The 25,791-nt window shown below is 44.0% G+C and overlaps 1 protein-coding gene across 3 annotated transcripts in view; it reads right to left on the bottom strand.

The window, feature by feature from the left end:
- Positions 1–25,791, bottom strand: part of SORL1 (sortilin related receptor 1) — a 179,622-nt gene that overhangs the window by 7,442 nt on the left and 146,389 nt on the right. For all 3 annotated transcript variants that reach the window (XM_015115975.3, XM_028834092.2, XM_077964539.1), the window contains 14 exons: positions 22,028–22,159; positions 21,266–21,392; positions 20,936–21,105; positions 19,554–19,666; positions 19,221–19,325; positions 18,342–18,414; positions 15,340–15,422; positions 13,670–13,766; positions 11,156–11,340; positions 7,322–7,441; positions 6,309–6,473; positions 5,005–5,179; positions 3,986–4,092; positions 969–1,161 (listed from right to left, as the gene is read on the bottom strand). In XM_015115975.3, the coding sequence (XP_014971461.3) occupies positions 969–1,161; positions 3,986–4,092; positions 5,005–5,179; positions 6,309–6,473; positions 7,322–7,441; positions 11,156–11,340; positions 13,670–13,766; positions 15,340–15,422; positions 18,342–18,414; positions 19,221–19,325; positions 19,554–19,666; positions 20,936–21,105; positions 21,266–21,392; positions 22,028–22,159 (1,845 nt within the window). The remainder of the gene's footprint in view (positions 1–968; positions 1,162–3,985; positions 4,093–5,004; positions 5,180–6,308; positions 6,474–7,321; positions 7,442–11,155; positions 11,341–13,669; positions 13,767–15,339; positions 15,423–18,341; positions 18,415–19,220; positions 19,326–19,553; positions 19,667–20,935; positions 21,106–21,265; positions 21,393–22,027; positions 22,160–25,791) is intronic.

Here is a 25,791-nt window from a genome sequence, read left to right as displayed (position 1 = left end):
AGCCCTTCTGCCTGACAACCTTGGTTCCATAAAGGTGGCCGGGAGGGGTCTGCACAGGAATTTTTCCCGAAGCATATTTCACAGGTTACCAATTAGTTTTGCCTAAAAATGGGGCTCTATTGAGGAAATCCTAGGTCAACAAGAGTTGTGCTGGTTTCTGTAGGACCTTCTCAGAACCTCTAATATGTTATGATTCTCCCAAGGGAAGTGGCAGGCAGTGCTTCCCTCTCTTAGTGGGGGGTGCCAAGGATAAATATTGCACGAGATCTCACCCTGAGAAACACTATGAGACGGAACATTTAACAACTCTAACACAAGATTTTGGCTTGAGCACTGGTTAGTTCTTGGCTGAGAGTAAATGGAACTAAAAAAGACCAGTGGCAAAACATTTGTTGAAATCCTGGCCAAGCTACTCTAATGTAAGCAGACTTTCTGTATGAACGGAAGGGTCTTCTCTCCTACCACTAGCATGGCCCGGCATAAGACATAAGACAGAGATCCCAGGGCAAATTCCAGGCCTAAGCTTATGCTGAGAGCTAAGATGAAGCCGGGACGGGGTGGGGGTGCGCACTGTTATATGATTTTACATGTAAAATCCATGACAAAGAGATGATCTACTGGCTTGGGGACCCACAGGGTATATTAGCAGGGTAGAGGCTCTGAGAAGTCCCACAAAAAACAAAACTCTTATGAACCTAGTATTTCTCTTTTTAAACCAAGCCTTGCCTTTCTTACACTTTCTGTTGAGAATCCGGTCCCCCTGTAATCTCAGCTTCTTGTACCATGTCCAGCTCAGGAAGTATTTGTTAAATACATCACTACCTGATTAAACTGATATATAAATGATTTTCTTTTAAGCTGAGAATATCTTCAAGGTGTTTTAGAAAGACACGTGGTCATCAAATCATCCAACGTTCTTGCTATTTCCCCAGAACTGCAGGCAGAAATGGACAGCAATCACAACTCACCAGAACCCAGCTCATCGTACAGCAGGATGGCAGGCTCCCCACAGATCTGACTGCCAAAAAGGCATCTTGCTTGGACAGTGAACGTGTAATTATGACCCATCTTCAGGTTGGAAATTTTAAAGAAATTGTCAGTAGTATTCCCAAGGTAAGCTGTGATATTCATGGCACTATCATACATGTGTATCTCATAGCCCTGAAAACAAACACAGGAGATTGCTCAGGAAGTCGAATATGGAAACTGACAGCCTAGTCTATTACTGGTTCCAGCTTTATGTGAACTCCTCACTGCAGGCTGCTATAGATGCTAAAGTGCTCTGGGTTTCTCCTTGTTCTTTTTATACTACCACTGAGATACTGGATTCAGAAAATGAAAATTTGCTCATCTCCAATGTCTCAAATAACTGCCACCCCCCGCCCCCCACTTACAAGCTATATTGTGGAAATGAGAACTGTGGCCCTCAGGAAAGTCATTTTAACAAAGCCACACTCAGAGTTGTGCTCAGCAGTCTACCTGTCTCAAGCAATATTAAATGCCACCAAGAATCTGAACAGGTTGCCGTAATGGGATTTGACTAATAATAAATCCAGGTCGCAGTGGACTCCAGCAAAGGGGTGAGAAAGGGGAACTTGCAATTAGAAAAGACAGGACATTTGTCCCCAGAACAATGTGTAGGAATGACCTTGTCGGCTCACTTCCTGTCTCCTTGCTTTCTAGCTCCTCCTGAGCTGATCTCAGCTCCCCAACAACCTGGCCTTGAAATAAGAAGCACTGTAGCTTGATCAGGCCCCTGTTCTCTGGAGGAGAGGATGAAATGTCTTCCTAGTTAGAGCCCTGGACTCCGGTGCTGGGAAAAGTCACCCTTGGGACAGCCCTGGCCTAGGATGCTAGCTGGGATGAGGGCTGACAATCTGACCTCTCTGCTGATCCCCAACTATTCCAGTGTCAAAGCTACTGACACTCTCCACCATCCCCCTGAAAAGACTCCATCCCTTATCTCTAGCCACATATTGGGCCCCCTTGCATAATCACAGTCTCTTGATCCCAACACCACTGACCTGTCTATTCTTGATGTGATTTGGCTGTGTCCCCACCCAAATCGCATCTTAAATTCTAGCTCCCATAATTCTCAGGTGTTGTGGGAGGGACCCAGTGAGAGATAACTGAATCATGGGTGTGGTTTCCCCTATATTGTTCTCATGGTCGTGAATAGTCTCACGAGATCTGATGGTTTGATAAGAAGTTTCCCCTTTCACTTGGCTCTCATTCTCTTTGTCTGCCACCATGTAAGATGTGGCTTTGCTCCTCTTGGCCTTCCACCATGATGGAGAGGCCTCCGCAGCCATGCGGTAATGTGAGTCAATTAAACCTCTTTCATTTATAAATTACCTAGGCTCGGGTATGTCTTTATTAGCACCGTGGAAACGGACTAATATAATTCTTTGAACTCCCTGTCGGGGGAAGGGAAGAAGGACATGCTCTGCCTGTGCCAGACCCTCCACTAGGAACGAAATACTAACTTAGAATCTCAACCTAAGAGCCGGGCTCCAGCCACCCAGGAAGGATCCCCTACTGGCGACTGGCTGCCGAACTGGGATTCCCAATACCTGCCTGGAATCTCATCCCCACATTCTGTTCTATAAGCTAGCAGTTATTACCTTCCACCTAATATATATTTGGTGTCGATCGTTTGTAAAATACATAAAGGTTATAAAGAAAATAATTTAGATTACACAACATCAACCACTCATACATTATTTAACCCATCCTCTTCTGTTTGGCATTTCGGCCATTTCCTCTTTCTTACTGTCATAAATTCTGTACATAAATTCTTCAGGCACATTGTTTCTTTAGAGTAAAATCCTACAACTCCCGGATCAATGGGTGTGAACACTTTTAACATTTTTGATAGATATTACCCAAGAGCCTTACTTAAGGTTGAACCAATTTATATTCACAGAATGTTTACTTCCCTAACTATTATCCATACCGGTTATATTCTTCCCTGCAAATCTTTACCAATTTAACATGACAGGGCTACCTCTTTGTTATTTACATTATTGGTGAGGTTGAACTTTTCTCCTTTTGCTTACTGCTGCTGGAATTTTTTGCTTTGTTACATGTACCTTCTTCAAAATTAGAATATTTCTGTTGTGAATTTACTTGAAAGCTTTCCTTATATTTAAGGATATTAGCCATTTAGATATCATAGTTGTAAGAGTTATGAGAACTCTCACAGAGTGTGTGGTGAGAATTTTCCAATTTTCATTTCACTTTGCTTTGGCATTGCATGGTGACTATTTAGAACCCACGGCTCTTTGCCTATGCTGCATCTCCAGGTAGCCATAGTTGATTCATCACATTCCTATTTAGCTAAGGCTTTGCTGTCACTGGGGCCAACCCAGCTTTACTCAAGAATCTGTCCACCCTTGGGTGGTAAATCTACTCCCAGGTCTCACTCCCCTTCCCCTGTCTTTTGCTGTGAATATCATATTGGCCTACCAATAGCAAAACCAAACAAAACCAAGGTGTTCTTCATAAGTCAGCAAGGTATCTTCAAGTACCTCCTGCTCCCTGTAATTTCTCTGGGAAGAGAGTGCTGAGATGCCAGGCTGAGAGTGCAGCTCAGCTCCTGGTACTGAAGCCACAGTCCCGCCCTCAGCGAGTGTGGAACAGGCGGGGCTCCTGGTGTGATACCCTGAGCCCCAGCCCAGCTGCAGCTTCTGCGGGAAGCACAGCATGGCCTCCAGCCCATTCCTCTTTCTTCAGAGGAAGACAAGTCAGGATTGAAAAGTGCTTAGTGCAGAGATTCTCATCTTTAATGGGCAATATAAACATTTCACTAATTAGCAATCCCATCGAAAATGGTCCTTTAATTCTCAAGTTCATGTCCACGTCCTATTCTTTTCCTTTCTTTTTTTTTTACACTATCTATGCCAGCAGGCTGTTAACGAGCTCATCTCTGAAACAGCATTTCAATTAAATTTCCAAAGTCATTGAGAATGAGGGAGGAACTTACCCTACTTTCATTAAAATGCTTTTCCTTTAAACCCAGGCTTTTCCAAAACAGAAGAACATGGTCATTTTCTGTTATGATTTTTAAGGCATCAGGTGCTGATAATGAAACTGAAAATTAAAGATGAAATGGGATGCAGTTAGTGGATACACATTTGAAACTCCATTTTCTTGTCTGTCAAAGAGAGATTAAATAATGCTAGCCTTGGAGGCTGGATTACGGAAAAAATAAAACATACAGACTGCTGAGTACAGAACCTAGCATGTGGTAGATATTCTTTAATTGGCATCTCTTTGTTATTCTTATAACATCTTCAGGCAAGAAATCTGGACAGTACTTAATTTAATAGCCCTTGTACCCAAGGGTGTACAAAAACAAATGGGGTGGGCTAGAGGGGTGGTGGGGAAGGAATGGGATGGCGTAAGGAGTTTCGTCTGAAAACAGGACACTGGAGTGACGATGGCTCGTGGCCCGGGCCCACTGCATGCCACTAGCATAAATGGGGATGGGCCTCCATAACCCACTATCAAAACTCCCAATAATACCTGCTGTCTGAGCAACTGAGCTTACTACCATCTTTCTGAATTGAGCGTGACTGCCCTTAGATCCACTGCCCAGCTATGGGTCTCCCTCCACTTCGACATGTCAGACTGCCACAACGGACCACTGAGAACCTGCCATTCAGATCTTCAGCTACATCGTGGTAACTATTCGGTTTTATTTCCTCTCTTGGGCATCCCTCCTCTCTTTTCCTTTAGTAATATCAAAACAAGTGAGGGGAGTTAAAAAGACTTAGAAAATATAGAAAACGATAGCCACTCCCCAGCCCACTGTGCCCCGGCCACCACGCCGCAGCCCAGACACTGGAGCCTCTGCACTGCTCTGCCCCTGTAGGGATACTGAAGGCAGCGTTTGCACTTCCTGTGAAACTCCTAATGAAAAGTCTGTGTCTGGAGGTCTAGCGGCACAGCACTGTGGGCACTTGGCTGTGCGGGGAGACCTCTAACCTCTCTCCCGCTTACCTGTGGTAATTTTGATGCTGGCATCTTTGCTCATGTTCCCCAGTTGGACAATGATGTGGTATTTCCCACCAGGTTCCAACTTGTTAAGGGTATATTCCACAGTACTGTTACGGGATTTTACTTTGTAGCTCCTGTCAGTCTTTCTTATTAGATCTTTAACTGCAATTGCATACAACTAGGACCGAAAAAGAACATCTGAATGATAATCAGAAGGCTGACATTTTTCACTCTTTGTAGTTCAATGGTGGACAATGCAGTGTATTAATAGCTGTGACCCACAGCAACCATAGTTTGAGTCCCAAACTCTGACTTCATTCTTTGGAAAGCCTTTGGAGGACCAGGTCCAATCTTAAAATAACTATTCACTCATAGAATTGCACATAGAGTTATCAATTAAATTTTTTTTAGCCCTCTAGGGAAGGCCACGTTTATCGTGGCATCAGCAGGTAGGTTGGAACAAGCAAGCACATCCAAACTCAGTACTCAACTTCCATATCTCCACCATTGCAATAGTTCATGGATGTTGTTGGTGGAGAGAGAATGAACCAAAGTGTTCAATCCTGGCTCTAAAGGGCAAGGATCTACTTACTTTCTCCCAGGCTGCTTCTAGGTATATGGGTGCAAGGGAAAATAACAGGGCATATAGTAAGCACAGGAAATTCAGTCACAACAAAGAAGTGGAGAGTTGAGAGGAGTATTAGCAACCAAGCGTTTTAAACCAACCACTGCTGGACGAAGGGGAGTGGAGAGAGGGCAGAGGGCAGAGCAGCCCAGAGCAAGGAAAAAATGGGTGATTTTTGTTTTGTTTTGTTTTGTTTAGGATCAACGCTCCTTTCAAAGAGGGGTCACAAACTTTCTGTAAGGGTCCACACACAGTAATACTGTAGGCGCTGAGGCCCAGAGAGTCTCCACCACAACGACTCTGCTGATCATTGCACAAAAGTGGTGAGATATAATATACATATACAAATGGGCATGACTTGGTTCCAATAAAACTTTATTAAAAAAAATAGGCAATGGGCTGTGTTTGGCCTGCAGACCTCTGTTTGCTAATCCCTGTGTGAGAGGGTCAGGGAAGGAAATGTGAGCAGCAGAGAAGAGCTGGGAATAATGGAGAAGTGTCAGTTAAGAAGAAGTCCCTATACGGACCCCATCTTTGGCCAGACAGAAATGGGAGAGACCTTCTGCTGGGTGCCAGAAAGCAGGCCTGTGTTTCTTGCCCCATTAGAGGACCCCCTTCCATCCCACCCTATCCTAACCATGCCAAGAATAAACACAGAGGCCTGGAAGCCCGGCCCACTCACCAAGTCCTGGTCAGGAGAGTCATACGGTGATTCCCATTTGATGACCACGGAAGTTTTGCCCGTATGAACCACATGCAGGTGACGGGGCGGAAGGCGGCTGTCTGGAATCATCTTCACTACAACGTAGTCAGACAATGGCCCCTGGTAGGGTACCACCACCCGGACCTAAAGCCCAAGCACACACACAGGAAAAAAATATATTATGGCCTTATTAACGTATTTTTTCAACAAAATAATGACAACAATTAACATTCAGTTAGTAAAAAACAACATAAAATATAAAGTAATTTCCCACCTACCCCAGATCATTTTCCAAGAGGTACCACTGGTAAGAGTGTTTGTGCTTCCTTCCAGAAATGCCCTATGCATATATAAGCACGGATATGTATATACATGTATCCTTACCCATATAAGCATGTGTATATGTAGCCTATCTTCCGCAAATATTTTTTATACAACTGAGACAGTGGCACACATATTCTGCTCTTGGCTTCTTTCACATAATAAGATAGGTTAGAGACTTTTCCGTATCAGTACATTTGGAGTTGTCATATTTCTTATGAATGGCTGCCCTGTACTCCAGTGCATGAATAAATCACAGTATGTTTAACCAGTCCTCTCTTCATAGACATTTAGGTTGCGTCACATCTTTTGCTATCATAAGTAATAATAACATACCAAGTATCTTTCTCCATCTATCTCAGCACACACATAAAAGTATGTAGACTAAATTCCTAGAACTGGAACCTGATAAAAGTTTTTGATTTATCTATACTTGTGATCATCTGCCAAGTTATCAATCCTCTATAATGGAGCTGCAGTTGGTGACAGTGGTCGTTCATTCCGTATTTCAAGCAAGAACCTGATGATGCTTATGAAGAAGAGGAAGTTGCCTCTCGTCACACACATCGATCCTGGAGTCCAGGTATGCGAGCTCCCCAGGTCCTGGGTTGAGCCCAGAGCCCAGGACTTAAGACATCCCTTAAAAAACTTAAATGGTACAGGAAACTTACCAGAAACAAATACTGCTCATCCTTACTGACAATGACCGTCTTATTGTGGAGCGAAGTAGTCAAGCTCTTCGGGTTGCGATAGAGGTCAAGAAAGGACGTGGCATAGAAAATACCATACACCTGAAAGCAGAGAATGGAAGAGGACATCAGCTCATGGGCCAATGACCTCATTTCCTTGAAATCCCCAATTTAAGACCCTGGAACTGCTTCAAAGGAGCTCAGAGAGAAGTCTTCATTCTACATTTATTACATTTATAGCATTTACAGAGAAGGCACTTGGGCCAGGCACTGTATGTAGAGCTACAAAAATAAATATGATGTGGTCTCTGTCCTCAAAGAGCTCATTCTGGAGAAGAGGCGGGCAGAGAAGAAAAACATACATAATTATAAATAACAAGTGGCAAACATAGAGCGTTAGATGCTACACCAGAAACCCACATGATGAGCCAGGGAACCGGGGGAGCTATTAAAGAGGGGGTGTCATTCTACCATTGGCAGCATGGACGTGGGCTCCAAGGAGATGTGCTGAGTGGGAAGGAAAGTCATGGGAGCTTGCAGAGTAGATATGAACACCCCAGCGAGTGTGTGGAGGGAGGGAAGGAGGGCAGACACTGCTGGCTGTCCAGCGGGGACCCATCCTCCCTTTCTTCCTCAGAACTCTGGTACTTACTGAGAATTGCTGCCTAGAAAAGTCTACACTGCGCACCTCCCTAAGCTAGCAGAGGCTAGACAAGGAGCTTCCAGCCATTGAGATGCAGACGTATCACACTGGAAAGCTTTAGGAGGACTCATTACAACAGAGGGAGGAGCCCTTCTTCCTGCCCTCCGGCTGCCTGGAATAGAGATCATGACTGCAGCCCCAGCACCATGAGGTAAGCTTGAAGACGCATGTCACAGGCTGGAGATGACAGGGCTCAGGTGCCCGATCAAATCGTGCTGCTCTGACAGAAGCCCTGCACTGCTCAACTCTAAGCTTCTTTTAATTACGAGAGGAAATAAACTGTTCAAAGCCACTGTTACTGTCACTTCCTCTGCTCTATGCATCCCTGCTTAGTCCTAGCTGGTAAACATTGGAAACTGAGGGAGTTTCAAGCAGGGAAGTGGGAATGGGATGAAGCTTATGGCAGAAAGTGGAAGCCGAGGGAGTTTATTACTGGAGGGTGGGAGCTGAGGAAGCTTTCTCTGTAAGGCAGAATCAAAGAGAATTTTCTCCAAGAGTTATGTGCACAGGTAAGACAGGGGCTTGAAGAGAACTGTAGGAGCTGCAGGATCCATGGGATGAGCAGGAACTGAGCAGGGATCCATCCACAAAGGGATTTCCAAGTCCCAGGCAACAGGGTGACTTTCTCCAACACTGCTCAGCAGCTGTGAGGACTAAGCTCTGATTTGTAAAATATTGACCAAATTCCTCTCTAAGGGGTCTGGGGAGTCATGCCCTACAAACCATAAATTCTCATTAGATGGGTTTCATTTCATCCTATATATCGGACTTACTTTCCAACCTGACCCTGGCATAACATCATGAGACAAGGAAGAAAATCAAAATATTTTACCCCAAAACATGTTTCTTTGTCATAGCTTGAAAAGGCCCTGCAAAGCTGTCCTTCGTGGGGGAAAATTCACATCTGTAAAGAATCTCTATTCACATAGCTAGATTTTTTTCTTCCAGGCCCTCCCAATCCTGAAGACATTAACTAAAAGTCTTGCACCTTTTAAAGATCTACATAGGAAACATTTGTCATCTATTTCCCCTAAGGGCAGCCACTGAAAGACTTCAAAACAACCTTGGTCTCCACAATCTTTTATCTTAACCTGATCATTTCCTTTCTGTTGATCTCAGGTCTTCAGACAAACTCAACCAGATGACAACCAGAAAATGTTTAAATTTACCTATAGCCTGGAACCCCACCTTCCTCGCGCCCACTTTGAGTTGTCCTGTCTTTCTGGATCAAACCAGTGTATTTCCTAAATGTATTCGATTAAAGTCTCACACCTCCCTAAAATGTATAAAACCAAGCTGCATCCTGGCCACCTTGGGCACATGTTCTCAGGACCTCCTGAGGGCTGTGTCATGGGCCGTGGTCACTCATATTTGGCTCAGAATAAATCTTTTCATATATTTTACAGAGTTTGATTCTTTTTTTTTTGACAGCTGAAAAAGGACAGACAGACGGGAGAGCACAGACAGAGAAAGAGGAAGGGAAACCCTGAAGACGGTGATCGCCTGGGAGGATGTAAGAAAGATAAGCGCTGAGGGACTCAAAGGAGTCCCAAAGCAAATGCAAATGGAGCTGCAAAACATGAGGTGGCAGTAGGCCAAGTGGGGGCTTAGAGTACAGAGGTAGGATGACATCACCGAGGACAAGCTGGTGACCGCCCTGGATGGGGTGTCTCTGGAGAGGAAAGGGGACCACAGAGCTATGGGAGCCAAGGGATGAGAGGTTCCCCACATGCACAGTGACAATGGCACTTCTCACAGTAGACAGGAAAACCGTAAGAGCTGTCAGGGTCCTCAGTGAACTAAAGCGGGGCAGAAACAGAGAGCTTCCTACAGGTGATCTCATTTGCACTCTCATCTCTGAAAGCCACCTTTAGTGTGACCAGCGCATGAGCTGGGATGAGGTGCAGGAAGGCTCCTCCAACTTCACGCACACTTACAGACCCTAAATCAAGTCAGGCTGCAGTGTTCTGTGCAATTGCCCTGCTCTGGACAGATAGTTGGGGGTGATGAGGTGGTCACGTGCTGCCGGGTATGTAAATGGAAAGAAAGGGTGCTTTGTGAGTAGACTCAACTTCCAGGTAAAAGAGAGCTCCGGGGATGGGTCAGGGCTTCTCATCACTGTTCCTGCCTCAGCTTCAGGTGCTGGGACATACGAAAGAGCAGAGGCTGTTAAATTAGCCAGACCTGAACTGAAACTCAATCTACTGCCTGTGAGCGTTTTAACTCTAGCAAGTTACTCAGCCTCACTGAGCCTTAGTTTCCTCGCTGGCAAAATGGGAATATTTACCCACAGAACCAATAAAAGGAATAAGGGGGAGCATGGGTTTATCGGGTTTTGTATTGTTCCTGGCACATACTGGCTGCTCAGTAAACCTTAACTTCTCCTTCCTTCTTCTTCACTGATTTTATAGACGATTACTTGCAAACTTTGGTTATTTCCTTATAAATCAGCCCTGTGCCAAATGCACACTGAAGATATCCTCAGAAGACCAGACGTGGGTAGTTCCTCCACTCATCACTAAGGATTTACTAATTCCTGATTATAAATTTACTTCTATATGCTTTTCCATTGAGAAAATCCAGAAAACAATCCTTCCCTTCAAGGAAATTACAAACTAGTTAGGAAGATAAGAGTAACAGACAGAAATGATCAAATAGGGTAAGGCGGTATTTAATGAAATATCATGCTATATGGAACCAACTATAAATATAGTAGGAGTTCATAGGGAAAGAGATCAATTATAGAAGGGAGGATTTTCTTGCATAGCAGGAGGAGGAAAGGACTCCAAGGAGGAGAAAGGGCATAAGCCAAGTACAGAGAGGCAAGAGGGGGATGAACGTGCCAACAGCCTCGGGACGGTTGACCTAAAAGCAAAGGGGACACACTGGGGAGGAGTGGAAAGTGAAACACTAGACTGAAAAAGGAGCACAGATCTGATCACAGTGAATCATAATGCACATACGAAAACAAAGGAAAAAGAAAGGCCTATATCCAAGTGCAGCAGGGACACTGGAACATTTGCAAAAGACAGAAAAGCGCTAGAGTTGTGTGGTGGCGCAGCATTAGGAGACAGTCCACACTCACTCTGTGATGGTCATTCTGGCTGACTTACCACATTCCGGGGGCCGGTCCAGGTACATTCCACTGCAGTCTGGTTGATGGCTTTGGCCTTGAGGCTAGGTGCAGGTGGGCGAACCCCTCTGGTCATGACATGCTCAAATGCCAGAGGGCTATCCCCCAAGTCAGTCTTGGCCCAGGCAGAAATCTCATAGGACGTATGAGCTGTCAGATTGCCAACTGTGAAAACAGGAAAAGGAGATTCCAGGAGGAAGCTGGGGGTGTGAGTCAAGAATGTGTCTTGGTATACACACTTCTTAAAAAAATAGTCATCTCTCAATTTAAATGAGTCCCATGTACTGTAGGACTGTCATTAGATGACAAATTCATTCAACGTTTATGCACTGATGACGACCGTACATAACACACTGCACAGGCACTGGGTAATTTCCTTAAAGCTGCCCATCCACGGATATGGGTTGGTATGATGCTCCTGGAAGCCATCTGGCCTTGTATAACAAGAACCTTGAAAATCATAGCCTTCAATCCAGTTATCCTATGAAGTCAGAGAAAGACTCGAACGTGTGTATAATAAGGATTCGCATCACAGTGTTACAATAGGAAAAAACTGAATGTAATTTAATTGTCCAGTAACAGGATAATAATTAAATAATGTGCGTTCCATGAACTACTGTGCAGGCACTAAAAGTTGTTTCAAAAATATTTGATGACACTGGAAAATTCTCACAATTGTATGTTAAGTGAAAAGGGCGGGATATAATACTATATATGGCATTATTCTGATTTTATAAAAAAGACATAGAGATCAATCCATGGAAAAATATATTAGAATACATCTGAAATGTAAAAGTGAAATTACAGGCAACTTTAATTTTCATTACACTCTTTTTGTGCTCTCAATTTTCTGAAACAAATATGTATCCCCTTTCTAATCAGAGGAAAGGCTATTAAAACTAAAAGAAGCCGGGCGCGATGGCTCACGCCTGTAATCCCAAAACTTTGGGAGGCTGAGGCAGGTAGATCATGAGGTCAGGAGATCGAGACCATCCTGGCTAACACGGTGAAACCCCATCTGTACTAAAAATACAAAAAATTAGCTGGGCATGGTGGCGGGTGCCTGCAGTCCCAGTTACTCAGGAGGCTGAGGCAGGAGAATGGTGTGAACCTGGGAGGTGGAGCTTGCAGTGAGCCGAGATCGCGCCACTGCACTCCAGCCTGGGCGGCACAGCGACACTCCATCTCAAATAAATAAATAAATAAATAAAACTAAAAGAAAAGTGAGAAGGGGGAGGCTACACTAACAGGATAGCCTTTGGAATCAGAAGGACTGGGGTTTAAGGCCTGACTCTATACTTTGTGGTTGTATAACCTTGGATAAAGTATTTAAACTCTCTATTTCCTTGTTGGTGAGATGGAGAAAAAAATAACAGCACTTACAGCAGCTGCTGGCTTACAGGGAGAAAAAAAAGAAAATGCTTATAAAGTGCTTGGCATAATGCCTAGCATGGCACTAGCCCTAATAGATTTCAGACAACGGCTAGTTAAGACTTCTGCTCCTGACTCTGCCAGTTTCTACTGGGGCAACACTGAGGCCATGAGATCATAGGCTTTGGAGTTAGAAAGATGTGGGTTCCAGTCCTGGCTCTGCCACCATCTGAGAGTATGATTTATTCTTTCAACTTCAGTTTTGCCTCTGTAAAGCGCCCATATCTCATGGAATTATACTTGGGGTTATGTAAATAATATGCATAGAATGCCTATGTAAATGCCTGCACATGGTAGGTGCTCCATGTGCAAGAGTACCAATAACAACCTCCTCGGGTACCTTGTAGACTTTCAGTTAAAAAAAAAAAAGTAACAATAGAACATTTGTAGTCTCTATTTTATAAGGCTATGACAAGGACTAAATAAAAACATGACTGAAAGTACTTCACGACTAGAAGATGGAGACAGGAAGAAGCTCCCAAGTCATTCTCAACAATCACAGTCAGCTTTTGCCACTTAGAAATAAATTAAAATCCGTCCTGTAGCACGTGTTTAGATAGAGGAACTGTAGCTGAGACCTGCTGCTGGTACATATGTAACAAGGACTGGACCACTCCTCCTTTACTTTTTGTTCATTTCTCCAGGCAACGTATATTTACTGAACGCCAGTTATGCATAAGGCCTTCTGCTGTCTCTCATTAGCAACGGAATAGAAAAGAGAGACAGGAAACTGTCTACATCTAAGAACTCTTTATTTTGGAAATCAAAACTCATCTGCAGAGAATTAGTCTTGCCTCTGTCCAATTTTCCTCCTTATGGCCCCCAACTTCCACTAAGGGTCATGAGGTTGGAGGAGGGCTCGAGGGGCCACCGAGGGAAGCCCTCTGCCTAGGATCAGCAGCAGACTTACAGGATCCTCAATGCACGAGAACCTGTCAACGCAGAACAGCTTCCAGAGAATACCCCCCGTTCCCTGGCACCCCCAATCAAGCTCTATGGCGGGAAGGCGTCGGTCCAGCCTTACTCCTTCCTGCTCACACACCGACCAGCACCAACGTGTTACCTTTGTGTGATAATATGCTTCCTCGGAAGTTCAGAGTTCTCCTCTCTTGCTTGTGGGTATCAAACGCCCAGAAAAGGTTCACCACATAGCCATTCACCTGCCAAGAACGAAGAAGCACGTCAGATGAACAGCTAGTCATGCGGCACACCACACACAAAAGGCAGGATTAAAAATACACCTCTTTTCTGCTGTTTCCTTGGGTATCTCGCTTCTTACACTGAACAGGTTGTTTTTTAAAATCTTTAAACAGGTTCTATTTGTGCTACCATCAGCTAATATTTAGTTATACTCCACCTACTTCTAAAAACAAATAGCAGACCATGTTTAATTTATAAATTCGATGCAACAAAAAAATGAATGAAGAATAAAAGAATAATAAACAATTAACAAAGGTAGAAAGAGGAAACACTGGAAAGATAATTAGGCTATGGAAATTAAGGTAAGTCCTTGCAGTCAAGGCCATGAGGCCAATCCACCCAAAACAGGCTGGTTAGATCTCATTGTCTAACTACCAAAAATACATCCACCCATCAGGAAAGATTACCTTTTCCAAGTCCTGAGCTCATAAAAGGATTTGATCTAAAGATCTTTAAATATGGGACAACGAACAAACAAAAATATTTTCAAGATCAAAGATTACAAGACAAGAACCACATAAGGCCATTTCTTTTTCTTTTCTTCTTTTTTTTTTTTTTTTTTTTTGAGACAGAGTCTTACTCTGTTGCCCAAGCTGGACTGCAGTGGCATGATCTTGACTCACTGCAGCCTCCATTTCCCAGGTTCAAGCAATTCTCCTGCCCCAGCCTCCAAGTAGCTGGGATTACAGGCATGCACCACCACACCTGGCTAATTTTTGTATTTTTAGTAGAGACGGGTTTCACCATGTTGGCCAGGCTGGTCTCAAACTCCCGACCTCAGGTGATCCATCTGCCTCAGCCTCCCAAAGTGCTGGGATTACAGGCGTGAGCTACCACACCCGGCCAAGACCATTTCTTATATCAACCCATTCTGAAGCTAAGGGCATGACACTAAATGGTAGTTAAGTAAATGGCACAAGGACTCTGAAGGCTGCTTGTCCCAACACAGCTTCGTCGATGGAGAGGCTGTGAGGAGGGACAGATAAGAAGGAACACTATGGAAAGTGGATCTCAGCTTGAGGAACCACATGGGCACAGATAACAATGGTGAAGTCGGCTACGCAGAGGGCCAATAGAAGCGAGGGCGGTGCTGGAAGAGGAAGATCTTAGGTGGATGGAAAGTGAATATGTTTCCAAGGTATCCAACTCTCCCACAAGAAGGTTGTTCTTCCACTGTGAGTGCCTCAGCATTAGCGCTTAGCACCAGGAAATCCAATAAAGCTGAAAATTACAGGGCATACATATTCTGTTAACACCAACTCTTTATTTGCACTGTTGCTGTGAGCCATTTAATTATATGGTTAAGGAAAAAAAGGCACCAGGCTGAGGCAGAATAATTACATGCGAAGATTCAAGTTATTCTTCATGGGGGGAAGGAACCACCTAGTTCTGGTATTTTAGCTTCACTAGATCTAGCCGTTCGTTTTGTTTTTGTTTTTGTTTTTGTTTTGTCAGCCTTACTGTGCTATGTCCTTTCAGTTCCCATACAAAATAAAGCCCCATCCAGCTGCTGGTTTGAAATTCCCACATTACCTTGATATCACTCTCCATGGTCAGGGTGAAGCTTAGATAATTTTCCCCATAGCTGTCAATGTGGATATCTGGTCGTGGGATCACTGAAAACAAAAAGGAATTCAAAAACAGAAGCCACGTGATGAAAAGCGAGGAAGGCAGGACTTAACAGTTTTCAACTCAACGGACAAAGCCATCTTTCAGTCGGGGAAGAAAGGGTATTTCTTTGGCAGTGTTCCTCATCTATCTTTTTTACCACTGTTTTCCCGAAGCTAAGGTTGGTCCACAGTTGCTTGGTGAACACAAAACTATCTTGGCTCAGTCAGCTATCCTGGCAATTAGGTCAGGCAGAAAAGTTCCATTTTGTAAAGGTCCCAAAACAGCCCAGCTTCAGCCTCGTTCTTAAAGGCACAGGGATCATTCACTGCGAGTGGCGTCTCACTTGGCACTAACGAAGTCCCACCAATCTCAAGTCCTTTCGGAAGGCTGACAGTGGGGTAAATCATAAATGGTAGATGTACGTGTAGCAAAATGGAAAGAATGTGGCCTCTGGAATCCGGCAAACCCGAGTGAGGAGGACAGATACGAATTCCTGTTCTGGTAGCTGTGTAACCTGCGCAAGTTACTGATCTTCCTGGAGCCTAGAGATGTTATCCGCATTTCACAGAGCTGGGAAGGTTAACTAAAATAATGTATGTATGGTGCCTAGCACTCAACTGATCCTCTCTTTCTCTTCCTTTCTAATATAACCTCACATACGGCCAATTAAACAACTAGAAACCAACTGGCGCTCTCAAAAAGACCGGAGCTCAAGCTGCGAGTTGATGGGGCAAGGAGAAGTGGCCAAGGAAAAGACCGCTCTCACTTCAGCCAATGAGCGCCATGCTCGTCCTCTGGAAGGCCTTGCCACCAGAAGGCTGACAGTGCTTGGCCCAGCATGATCTAAAAGAGCTCAACGGATCAATATTATCAGAAAATATTATTTAAATGACAACTTGCATATTAGACTCTCCGCATATATGCCCCTTCTATAGACTGGGCAAGAGAGACTCAAAGGAGCAGATAAGATTTGGTGGCAAAAGAGACGTGTCAAAGTCTGAAGAGGTCTGTCCAGATGATCAATCACGTAATAAAACTTGACTTCAGGAAAATTCAACAACTGGAAGAAGAAAGGAGATTGGAAGCTTCAGGCGGCCAACACAGAACAAAACACTATGGATGCTGCATATGGTAAAGCTGACTTGAATTATAATCATGGCAGCCACAGACAAGTCACAATCCACTCCAAACCCCAGTTTCCTCAGCTACACAATGAGGATAAGGATACTTATCTCATAGGATTCGTAAGGATTAATAAAAGACCAATTCATGAGCAACAATAGCACGGTGCTAGTGTATAAGAAGTGCTCAGGGAATGGTGGCTTTTCTCATTGTCATTACTAATCCACGACGTTCACCAATTAACCTGGCACGTCTGGCTGATGCCTCTGCTGTCTTTGTCCTTCATCTTAAAATATTATTATGATACCAGGTCACAGATATTTTACAACAAACACCGTTTGGATGTGGCACACAGCTGCCTTCTGTATAAATCCTAGCCCAAATATACGCAAGGAGCTGAGATTCATCAAAATCACAGAAAATAAGTTAAAGAGAAGCAACCACCCACTGAGATTTGCAAATGCGGTTGTGACTTGTGCCTTTGGAATTCAAGGTACATGTTTTTGGTTGATCTTCCAACATCCTTTTTTCTTGGTACGTGTGGTCAGTGTTTTGAAACAGACTTTGTAGAGAGAAGTCATAAAACAATAAAAACTCTAGGAGAGTGTGAATTCAGCAGGCTTTCTCGAAGACCTGCAAGCATTCAGCTCCGAAGACCATCTGGTGACACTATGTTTGACCGCCTTGGGCCCTGATCTCAAAGGCTCTAGATTTTAGAGGGGACCAGATAGTGACTCTCCATGACCCAGAGCCTATTCCTCACAGGCTTAGGTTAAAGTAAAATCTTCCAGTCCTGTTGCATGCCACAGTGTCCACCCGGTTTTAATACCTGGAAATCCAGAAATGCAAGTCCCCAGTGCCAAGGCGAAGGTCCGGAAAACCACTCTGGAAAATGAGTTGTAGTCCATTCCCCAAAATATGCCAGAACCCTTCATTTAACTGGTTCGACTCACTCATTCATCAATCATTTCCTTAGTCTCTACTAGATGCCCGTGATAGAGTAGAGAAAAACAGACCAGATCTCTGCCCTCATGAGGCACTCGTGCAAGATGCTGAGCCCGCCACCCCCGGCAAGCAGGGCGGTCCAGTAGGCCGCATGTGTCTCAGCCCAGAGAGAAGCGTGGAGCACAGTGGTTAAGAGCACAGGCTTTGGAGTCAGGCAGATCAGGTTCCAGTGCCAGCTCTGTCACTTACTGATTGTGTGTCCTGGAGCAAGTGACATAACCTCATTCAAGTTCCTAATATTTTTTTGTAGTTGTTCTGGCCATTCAATTAGATGAGCTGATGTACGCAAAGCAGTGAACACTCTAGAGTGTCCTGCCCTTGGCAAGCCATCAGTTATTACTAATATCAGCTCTAGTACAAGATAAAAAACCACCTACACACAGTGTGCCAGTGCCACTGGGAGAATAACAAGACTCAGCATGGTGCTTTCTTTAAAACACCATAAATGAACATGCACAAAATCATCTTCGGCTTTGGCGAGAAGGAAGGACTCCTTCTATTTTAGATATTGTGACTACTCACATAAGGGCTGGGCACGATGGCCTTTGGAAATCCCTTTGTATGTCTGCATTAGAAGAAATGCTCAGTTCTAGGAGGAAAAACACACTCAGTCACCCCAAAAAGACTTTGTATCTAAAGCACTACAGAGACACCCAGAAATGTGCATGTGTTGGGGAGAAGGAATTTGTGTGATGTTTTTCTGACCTACGCTTTTCCATTTTCTAGTCATACTGAAAGTCATTTGAAAGGGTTTCTATAATATTTTCTCTAAATCTGCAAAGGCTGGGATCATTTACCTTTTCCTTTTATGGTGGTAATGCATTTAGAATCGCTCCAGTTTCCTATTCCACGACTAGTCACCGCAGCCACCTTTTCAAATCAGAGGGGGAATTAGTATGACATGAAGGCAATACACCACACAGCAAGAATACTGAATGAGTTAAAGGGCTGAGATTTTGGCAGTGAGGGTGGAAAAATTTTATACAGAGTGATCCAGAATATTCAGAGGCGCCAGCATCTGAAATAAGACGGCAAAATACCCGAGGGAAGGAGCTTGGGTAAAGGGCATTATGACAGTCCTGAGATCAGGAAATGTCTATTGATCGACAAATATCAAGGTTCTTCTAAAGGGCAGGTGTATGGGGGAGGGGGTTCATAAATAGACACATATATAAAAAGGGTGCTGACAAAATGATCAGTGTGAGAGTCACGAATGTGTACACTTAATGGTCTTAGCAAACATGCTTTACACAAAATCTATCTCTTTCTGCCAAAAAATACTAAAAATATATTTCATAAGAACCTCACAAAATCAGTGTCGAAAGACTACTTATCATAGCTCTGCATCATCCTGCAGCTAAAGATAAGCAGAGAAGAGCTGAGTGCAAAAGTACAGGAGCTGGAAAGCTAGCAGAATTTCGGAGTTAAAAGCAGGGAAGCTGCATTCCCATAAATGCCCCGTTATCGACAGAAACTCTGACGTCAAGCTCTCTGTGGCGTCCATTTAACAGACTGAAAGAAACTCTGAGCTCCCCCGTCCCAGGACAAGAAGTTGGGTATTTTGCAGATGAGTAATACGCATCTCATAAAGGTGAGTAGAGAGTTCTCACAAAATAGCAGCAATTTCGCTCAGTTCTAAGACTGCGTGGATGGCTGGAATGGACGGCGACACTCACTCTGACGGTGTATAGAGTGTTGACCAGTAAGTTGTTGATTTCTGTAAAGTTACTAGCAGCCCTCTGGGAGGCCCACATCTTGGAACCACTCCTGCTGTACTCTACCTAAAATGAGAAGAAAAGAAAATGTGAGGAAAGGGAACCAACGGTCCAGGGCATCCTAATACCTTGCAAGGAGGCGGGAGGAGAGAAAAGAGGGTGAGGAGCAGAATGTTCTGACAGATGAGTCATCACCTACAAAGCTATACCAAATCAACCCCTACTCATACAGAACACCCAGAAATCTCCTAGCCCCCCCAACACACATACGGCCAACTCCTGGAAGATACTTACAATGTACTCACGGATGAGGCCATGGGTGTGGATGGGAGGAGCCCAGTGGCCTACAATCACACCTTCTGCTTCCCTGGGGAGTGACAGCTGGAGATTTCGAGGGGCATCTGGCACTAGAAGAAGAGTCAACTCAAGGTTAAAACCCATCTGCCTAGCGGCCAACCAGAGGAATTTTCCTGGGCTTAGAACAAGGACAAGAAAGACTCCACAGCCGGCACTGAGACTATCCACTAGAAAGGCTGCTAGCTTGGTCTTCACACTGACAAGACACTTTTCCTCTTCTTCCAAAAAGCAAGGTGTGCCGTCCACATGTCACATCATGGCTTAGTTGAGTGTGTGGTAAATTTGTGGCTCATAAGGCCTGTAGGATAGAATCACTTGGGCAGGCTGAGTCACCACTGACCCTATGAATTCAATGCTCAGATCTTAATTGTCAATGACAGCACCTGCTGCCTCTGCTTCTTGTACAACAAAAACAGAGTACTGTGGGCATGACTACCAAAAAATAAGACTAATTTTGTAACATCACAGAATTTCTATGTCCAAATGAATGTGATCATCTTCAAAGCAGGCTCCTTAATGAGTTTAGTGCTAGCATATTCAAGATACTTTAGGCAATGGAAAAAGATGACATTCAAGCAGACAGTTGCTCATGTCAACTACTTTGAAGTAGGGAGGAGGTGAGGAACTCTCTTAGACACATAAATTTGGTAGATTTCTTAAAAACTTAGCCACAAAGCCAGGCACAGTGGCTAACATCTGTAATCCCAACATTTTGGGAGGCTGAAGCAGGTGGATTGCCTGAGCTCAGTAGTTCAAGACCAGCCTGGGTAACATGGCAAAACCCCATCTCTGCAAAAATATAAAAAGTTAGCTGAGCATGGTGGCACACACCTATAGTCTATGCGAGAGGCTGAGGCGGGAGAAGCACCTGTGCCTGGGGAGACTGAGGTGGTGAGCAGTGATTGCGCCTCCACAGCACTCCAGTCTGGGTGCCAGAGTGAGACCTTGTCTCCAAAAAGAAAAAAAAACTTAGCCACAAAATTGCTGATATGCCTCATATTTTAATGAGGATGACCTCCCAAGTACCAAGTACTAGGAAATATCTAGAGAAGGAAGGTAGAGGTAGAAACTAGACAAAAAATGCAAGAGGACAATGGTGTAGAGAATCTTAAATTAACTTAAGGTACAAGAACAGTCTCTGACGCAGTAAGGAGAAGAGCTGTTTGACAACTCTCGCAAGACTATAAAGCTTAGCCACAATACTTCTGTACATGTGAGGCACACGTGTGTTCCCACATTCCTGAGAATACTCGGAAAGACGCTCACAAAACCCCACCTGAGGTCTCACACACGCCATAAAAATTAACTGAAACACTTACATCCCTCCGGGGTCCTCAGGGTCACAAAGTCATTGGTGTTGTGTGCCTTGCTGAGACACTGAACTTGTACTTTAACCTGATACGTGGTATCTGGTTTCAAGACTTTTAATACAGTGTTTGTCTTATTGCTGTGGGTCTCCAGAGTCTTCCATATGCTCTCTCCAACCACCCTGGCCCAAAAAAATAAAGATATTGTCACACGGGAGCAGCATGGGGGGCTGAGATGTCTGACTCAGTTAAGAACATGGTGCACGCCACTAGAGAGCTTTCAGAGCATCCTGGGACAATGAAGACACCATTTTCACCTCCCGTGGCAAAGATGGGACCCACCTGTAGTAGACGTTATATACACAAGAAGCAGAGGGCATTTTTTTGGGCCGCATCCAGGTCAAAGTCACATCCCCAGAGAAGTCAGCTGTCCACTGAAGATTCTGTACTTTGTACACAGTCAACTCATCTAGAGAGATAAAGGAGAAAAAGTCAAAAAAAGTTACATCTTGGCCGGGCCTGGTGGCTCACGCCTGTAATCCTAGCACTTTGGGAGGCTGAGGCGGGCAGATTGCCTGAGCTCAGGAGTTCGAGACCAGCCTGGGCAACATGGCTAAACCCCATCTCTACTGAAAATACAGAAAAAAAAAAAAAAGTTAGATCTTACAAATCCTTAGATTTCAGAGGACTACCGCGATCTAGATTATCAGGAGGTCATAATCATTATCTGAAAAGAAATCTCAGAAAATGTAGTTGAAACCTCCCTATACAATCCCTCCTAGGGTCTTCTGAGATAAGAACAGAGTTAATTCCACCAGCTGATTGAGACTGTGAGAGTCATGATGTATGGACATGAGGTAGGGAGTCCATAAAAAAAAAATCCAAGACCAGCTTTTCACTAACAGGGAGGAGACAGCTGCACGTTATATCAGACTCTGGCCAAGGCTCACCTCACTTGGGGCTCCAAAACTAGGCACAAATCTGTTTCATCCTCAGATTGAGGAACAGTTCAAAAGGGTCCTAGCTGGAGATCTACATGGGAGAGGCCCTGGGGTAAGCGAGCCTCCCAGCCCAGCCCAGCCCAGCCCACGGGCCGGCACTCACCACTGCAGGCCTTCTCGTCGCTCTCGTCTGAGCAGTCCAGGAAGCCGTCGCAGCGCTCCGAGAGCACAATGCAGGCCTCCCCATCCTCGCACTGGAACTCCCTGCTCATGCAAGTCAAGGTGCTGTGTGTGGCTGAAACACAGAGAAGCTTCTTAAACCCACGGGGAGGGGCCGTATGGTACTAAAGGCTGGGCCCAGGTTTATTCGGGTTTAGGCAAAGTACTAATAGGCTTCTGCTTCAAAACACACCTCTGGAATGACCAGTGGTGGAATCTATACCGGCACTAAGGTGCCATCTCATCTAACATTAACAATTGGAATCTGCATTCAGGAAGAGGGAGCCCTTTGGAGTCAAACAAACTAGAGTTTAAACCCTAGATCTGCGTGAGTTTGAGCAAATCACTTAACATCACCCAAGTTCAGTTCCCCTATAAAAAATGGAAGTAACAATTCCATCGCTGTCGTGTCTACAAGGATCTAACGGGATCACCCACCTGGAATAGTGCCTGGCTCCTGGCCAGCATCAACAAACTGTAGCTATTACTCTACAGTACTATTATTCTGCTGCTATTATTAGTTTGCAATCTAGAAAGAGGAGCTGATTTCTGGTTTGAGTAATAGAAATAATAATGAGATGAATCCCAACAATATTAAGAGGCATGCATACTTTATGTAGTATTTTAAGTTGTTTGGCTTTTCAAAGTACTTTCACGGAAAATGAAACAATGCAAACAATGAGCATCGGTAAGTTAAGGGTTACTCAATTGTATGGCTAGGCTATTGACCAAAATGTGATGTGCTCTCCAGTTCTGAAAGTAGATTTAAACTGCATGGGAGGCTCTAAAAAGAAAGCAATCACCATAAAATTGCAAATCCTCCTGAAAAGAGAAAAGGTGAAAACGGCTATAGACAGCAAACCTGCTATGCAGGCTGTGTACCTGGGTGGTACAAATCTGCTACGTACCTGGGTGAGCCCAGGAACAGTAATTTGAGGCCTTCCTTATACAGATTCAAACCTGCCTGCCCAGTCCTGGACAAGGAAGGGCTACATCAGAAATCCAGTGCCACCAGTGATGAGGGTCTAAAATCAATCTTGCTCCTCCAAGTCAAACAGGTCCACATCCTAATCCCTGGAACCTATAATATGTTACCTTATGTAACAAAGCAACTTTGTAGGTGTGATTAGATTAAGGACCCGGAAGTAGGAGAGTTCAGCCTGGATTATCCAGGTAGGTTCTGTCTAATGACCTGGGTCCTTAAAAGCAGAGACCCTTTTCTGGTTGTGATGAGAGAAAGAGAGAAAACAGAAGAAAGGTGAGAGACATGCAACATCACTGGCTTTGAAAATGGGGAAATTACAACAGACAAAAGGAGGCCGAACATGAGTGGCTCCATTCTGCTCCCCGCACCCTGCCCCATGCCCGTGGTGACATCTTGTAGGTTAATGGCCTCTGCTTATCTCGGCACGGCACATAGGCCAAGCTAACTATGGAAGGAATTTTGTTTATAGTTTAATTTTAAAGCAACGATGATAATAGTCCCTTCCTGAAACTAATCCCTGAGGAAATAAGGAGTGTGTTCACACAAGTAACAAGGTTATGTTAAAGGTGATATGAGCATTGTGACCTGAGCGAGGAAGCTTCATCCGCCCCACCTCAGACCCAGGCATGTGGCCATGGGTCACCTCTTGACCTCGACCCCCTCCCTCTTCCCCTTTCTGCTAACATAAACAACCACACTTTGAGACGTAGGTAGAGAAACTGGATAATGTTCCCATGAGAGCAACAAGGATGCTCAAGAGGAATGGATAAAGGATCCAGGGATATTTTCCTAGAGATGAAAAGATAAAGGATAGGGGAGGTGGTGAGAAGACGTGCAGACTCTAACAAGTGTTCTCCGCTGAGGAGTTTTCATGAGAAAGAAGAATTAGGACTTCTTTGCACGAGTCTCCAGGATGGAGGTACAGACTTCAGTTCACTACTTATTAAAAACCAATTCTGATACAGAAACTGCCAACAGGAGAAGGGAACTAGCAAAACCAGTTATAAGGCTTTTCACAAACTATAATCCCCCAATCTCCAGGAAGATCACTGCATTTCAGAATTCTATTATATACTGAGATGTAATTGGTTTGCCATGGTGGGGGGAAGCTCGTAACAAACAAACATGTATTCAAGAATTAAAGAAAGGTTTGAGAACCACTATTGTAATAGTCTCAGAAGCCCAAGATGGAATTCATCCATCCAGCCAACATTCATGGAGGTCCTACCATGACTCAGGCACTGCTCCGGATGTTAAGAGTATGGGGATATGTATGGGGATATGTGGAACAGATGAAGGACCTGCCCTCATGGAGCTTATCTTCTATTGAGAGAGACTGCAAACAAGTAAATTAATCTGATCAAGTTATGCCATTTTTTATAGGATTGCCAGGGACAGACTCTGTTCAGAGGGGATTATTTTGAAAAATACCAAAACCCTCATCACAGAAGTATTCCACTGGGTAACAATGTGGTAAAATACAATCAAACAACAGCTAAGCAGTAGAGCTGAGGACATTGGAGGTTTCTTTTTAAAGTGTGTCTCAAAATTTTAAGAACAAAAAAGCACGGGCTTTAGACTCTGGAAATAAGCTGGGTGCAGTAGTGTGCACCTGTAATCCCAGCTACTTGGGGAGGCTGGATTGCTTGAGTCCAGGAGTCTGAGACCAGCCTGGGAACATAACCAGACCCTGTTTCTTCAAAAAAAAAAAAAAAAAAAAAAAATAGAATCTGGGAATAAGGTTGTCATTGATCTCTGAAAATTCTTAAACTGATAATGAAACAGATGATTAATAGGCACTTAGAACAGAACTTAGTAGCCTTCAGGGGACAGCTTCTCTAAAAAGAATCACACCACACTCATCTCATTTCATTTTTAGATAAGGTTATCAAATTATTGTTGGAAAAAAACTGTGGATATAACATATCTTGATTTTAAGACCCTTAACTAGGCAACATCCCTGTGAATAAGCCAGATTGGAAACAGGCTGAAAACATGGATTTCAAGAATGCCAATTAATGAATTAGTATCACCCAGGAGGGAGGTCCCATTTCTTTTCTCTTTCTTAATTATCTCCAATGTTCATCTTATTATGTGGTTGCTTATTCGGCTCAGACGTTCCCACTGTTATTTTGGTGAGTGTGGGGCCAACCTGTCCCCATTGGTTTAACACTCTAGGAGTCCACTTTGTTCATTCTTTTAATGTAAGGGTAGAATTGTACACTAATCCCTATTCAGTTCATCTGTGTTGGTTTTGGTGTATTCTTCCCTGATGAGAACTTTCAACACGGCTTTCAACCTAAATAAATAACCCAGTCTGGTACTGGCTAGGTGATGCTCTTGGAACCTTAATTCTCCTATCTCAACAAAGGAGATAATACCAAAATCACAGTTATTTTGAGAATTAAGTGGAATGAATACCTGATTTGCCTGAGAATAATGAATAGCACATTAAACCCACCACCAACGTTTAGCTTCCCTTTGTAAAACCTGAGTGTGTTGCCAGAAAATAAGCTATCTGGGCAACTTGGTATTATTTGCAAGTATGACAGGCATTGCCTTCCAAGTTTTCATCTGGTCATTAAAGAAGATAGGATCACTTTAAAATCATCAGAAAATATTACCACAGCAAATAGAGCAAAGCAGAAGCAGCCTGAAAAAGACCACTTACGATAAAGCAAAGCGAAAAACAAAACAGCCAAAATGCAAGAAAGCAAACAGGC

Source organism: Macaca mulatta, chromosome 14 (genome assembly GCF_049350105.2).
Source record: "Macaca mulatta isolate MMU2019108-1 chromosome 14, T2T-MMU8v2.0, whole genome shotgun sequence".
Taxonomy (NCBI): Eukaryota; Metazoa; Chordata; class Mammalia; order Primates; family Cercopithecidae; genus Macaca; species Macaca mulatta.
The sequence above is the reverse complement of the archived record's forward strand: the minus strand, read 5'-3'. Positions and strand labels throughout refer to the sequence as shown.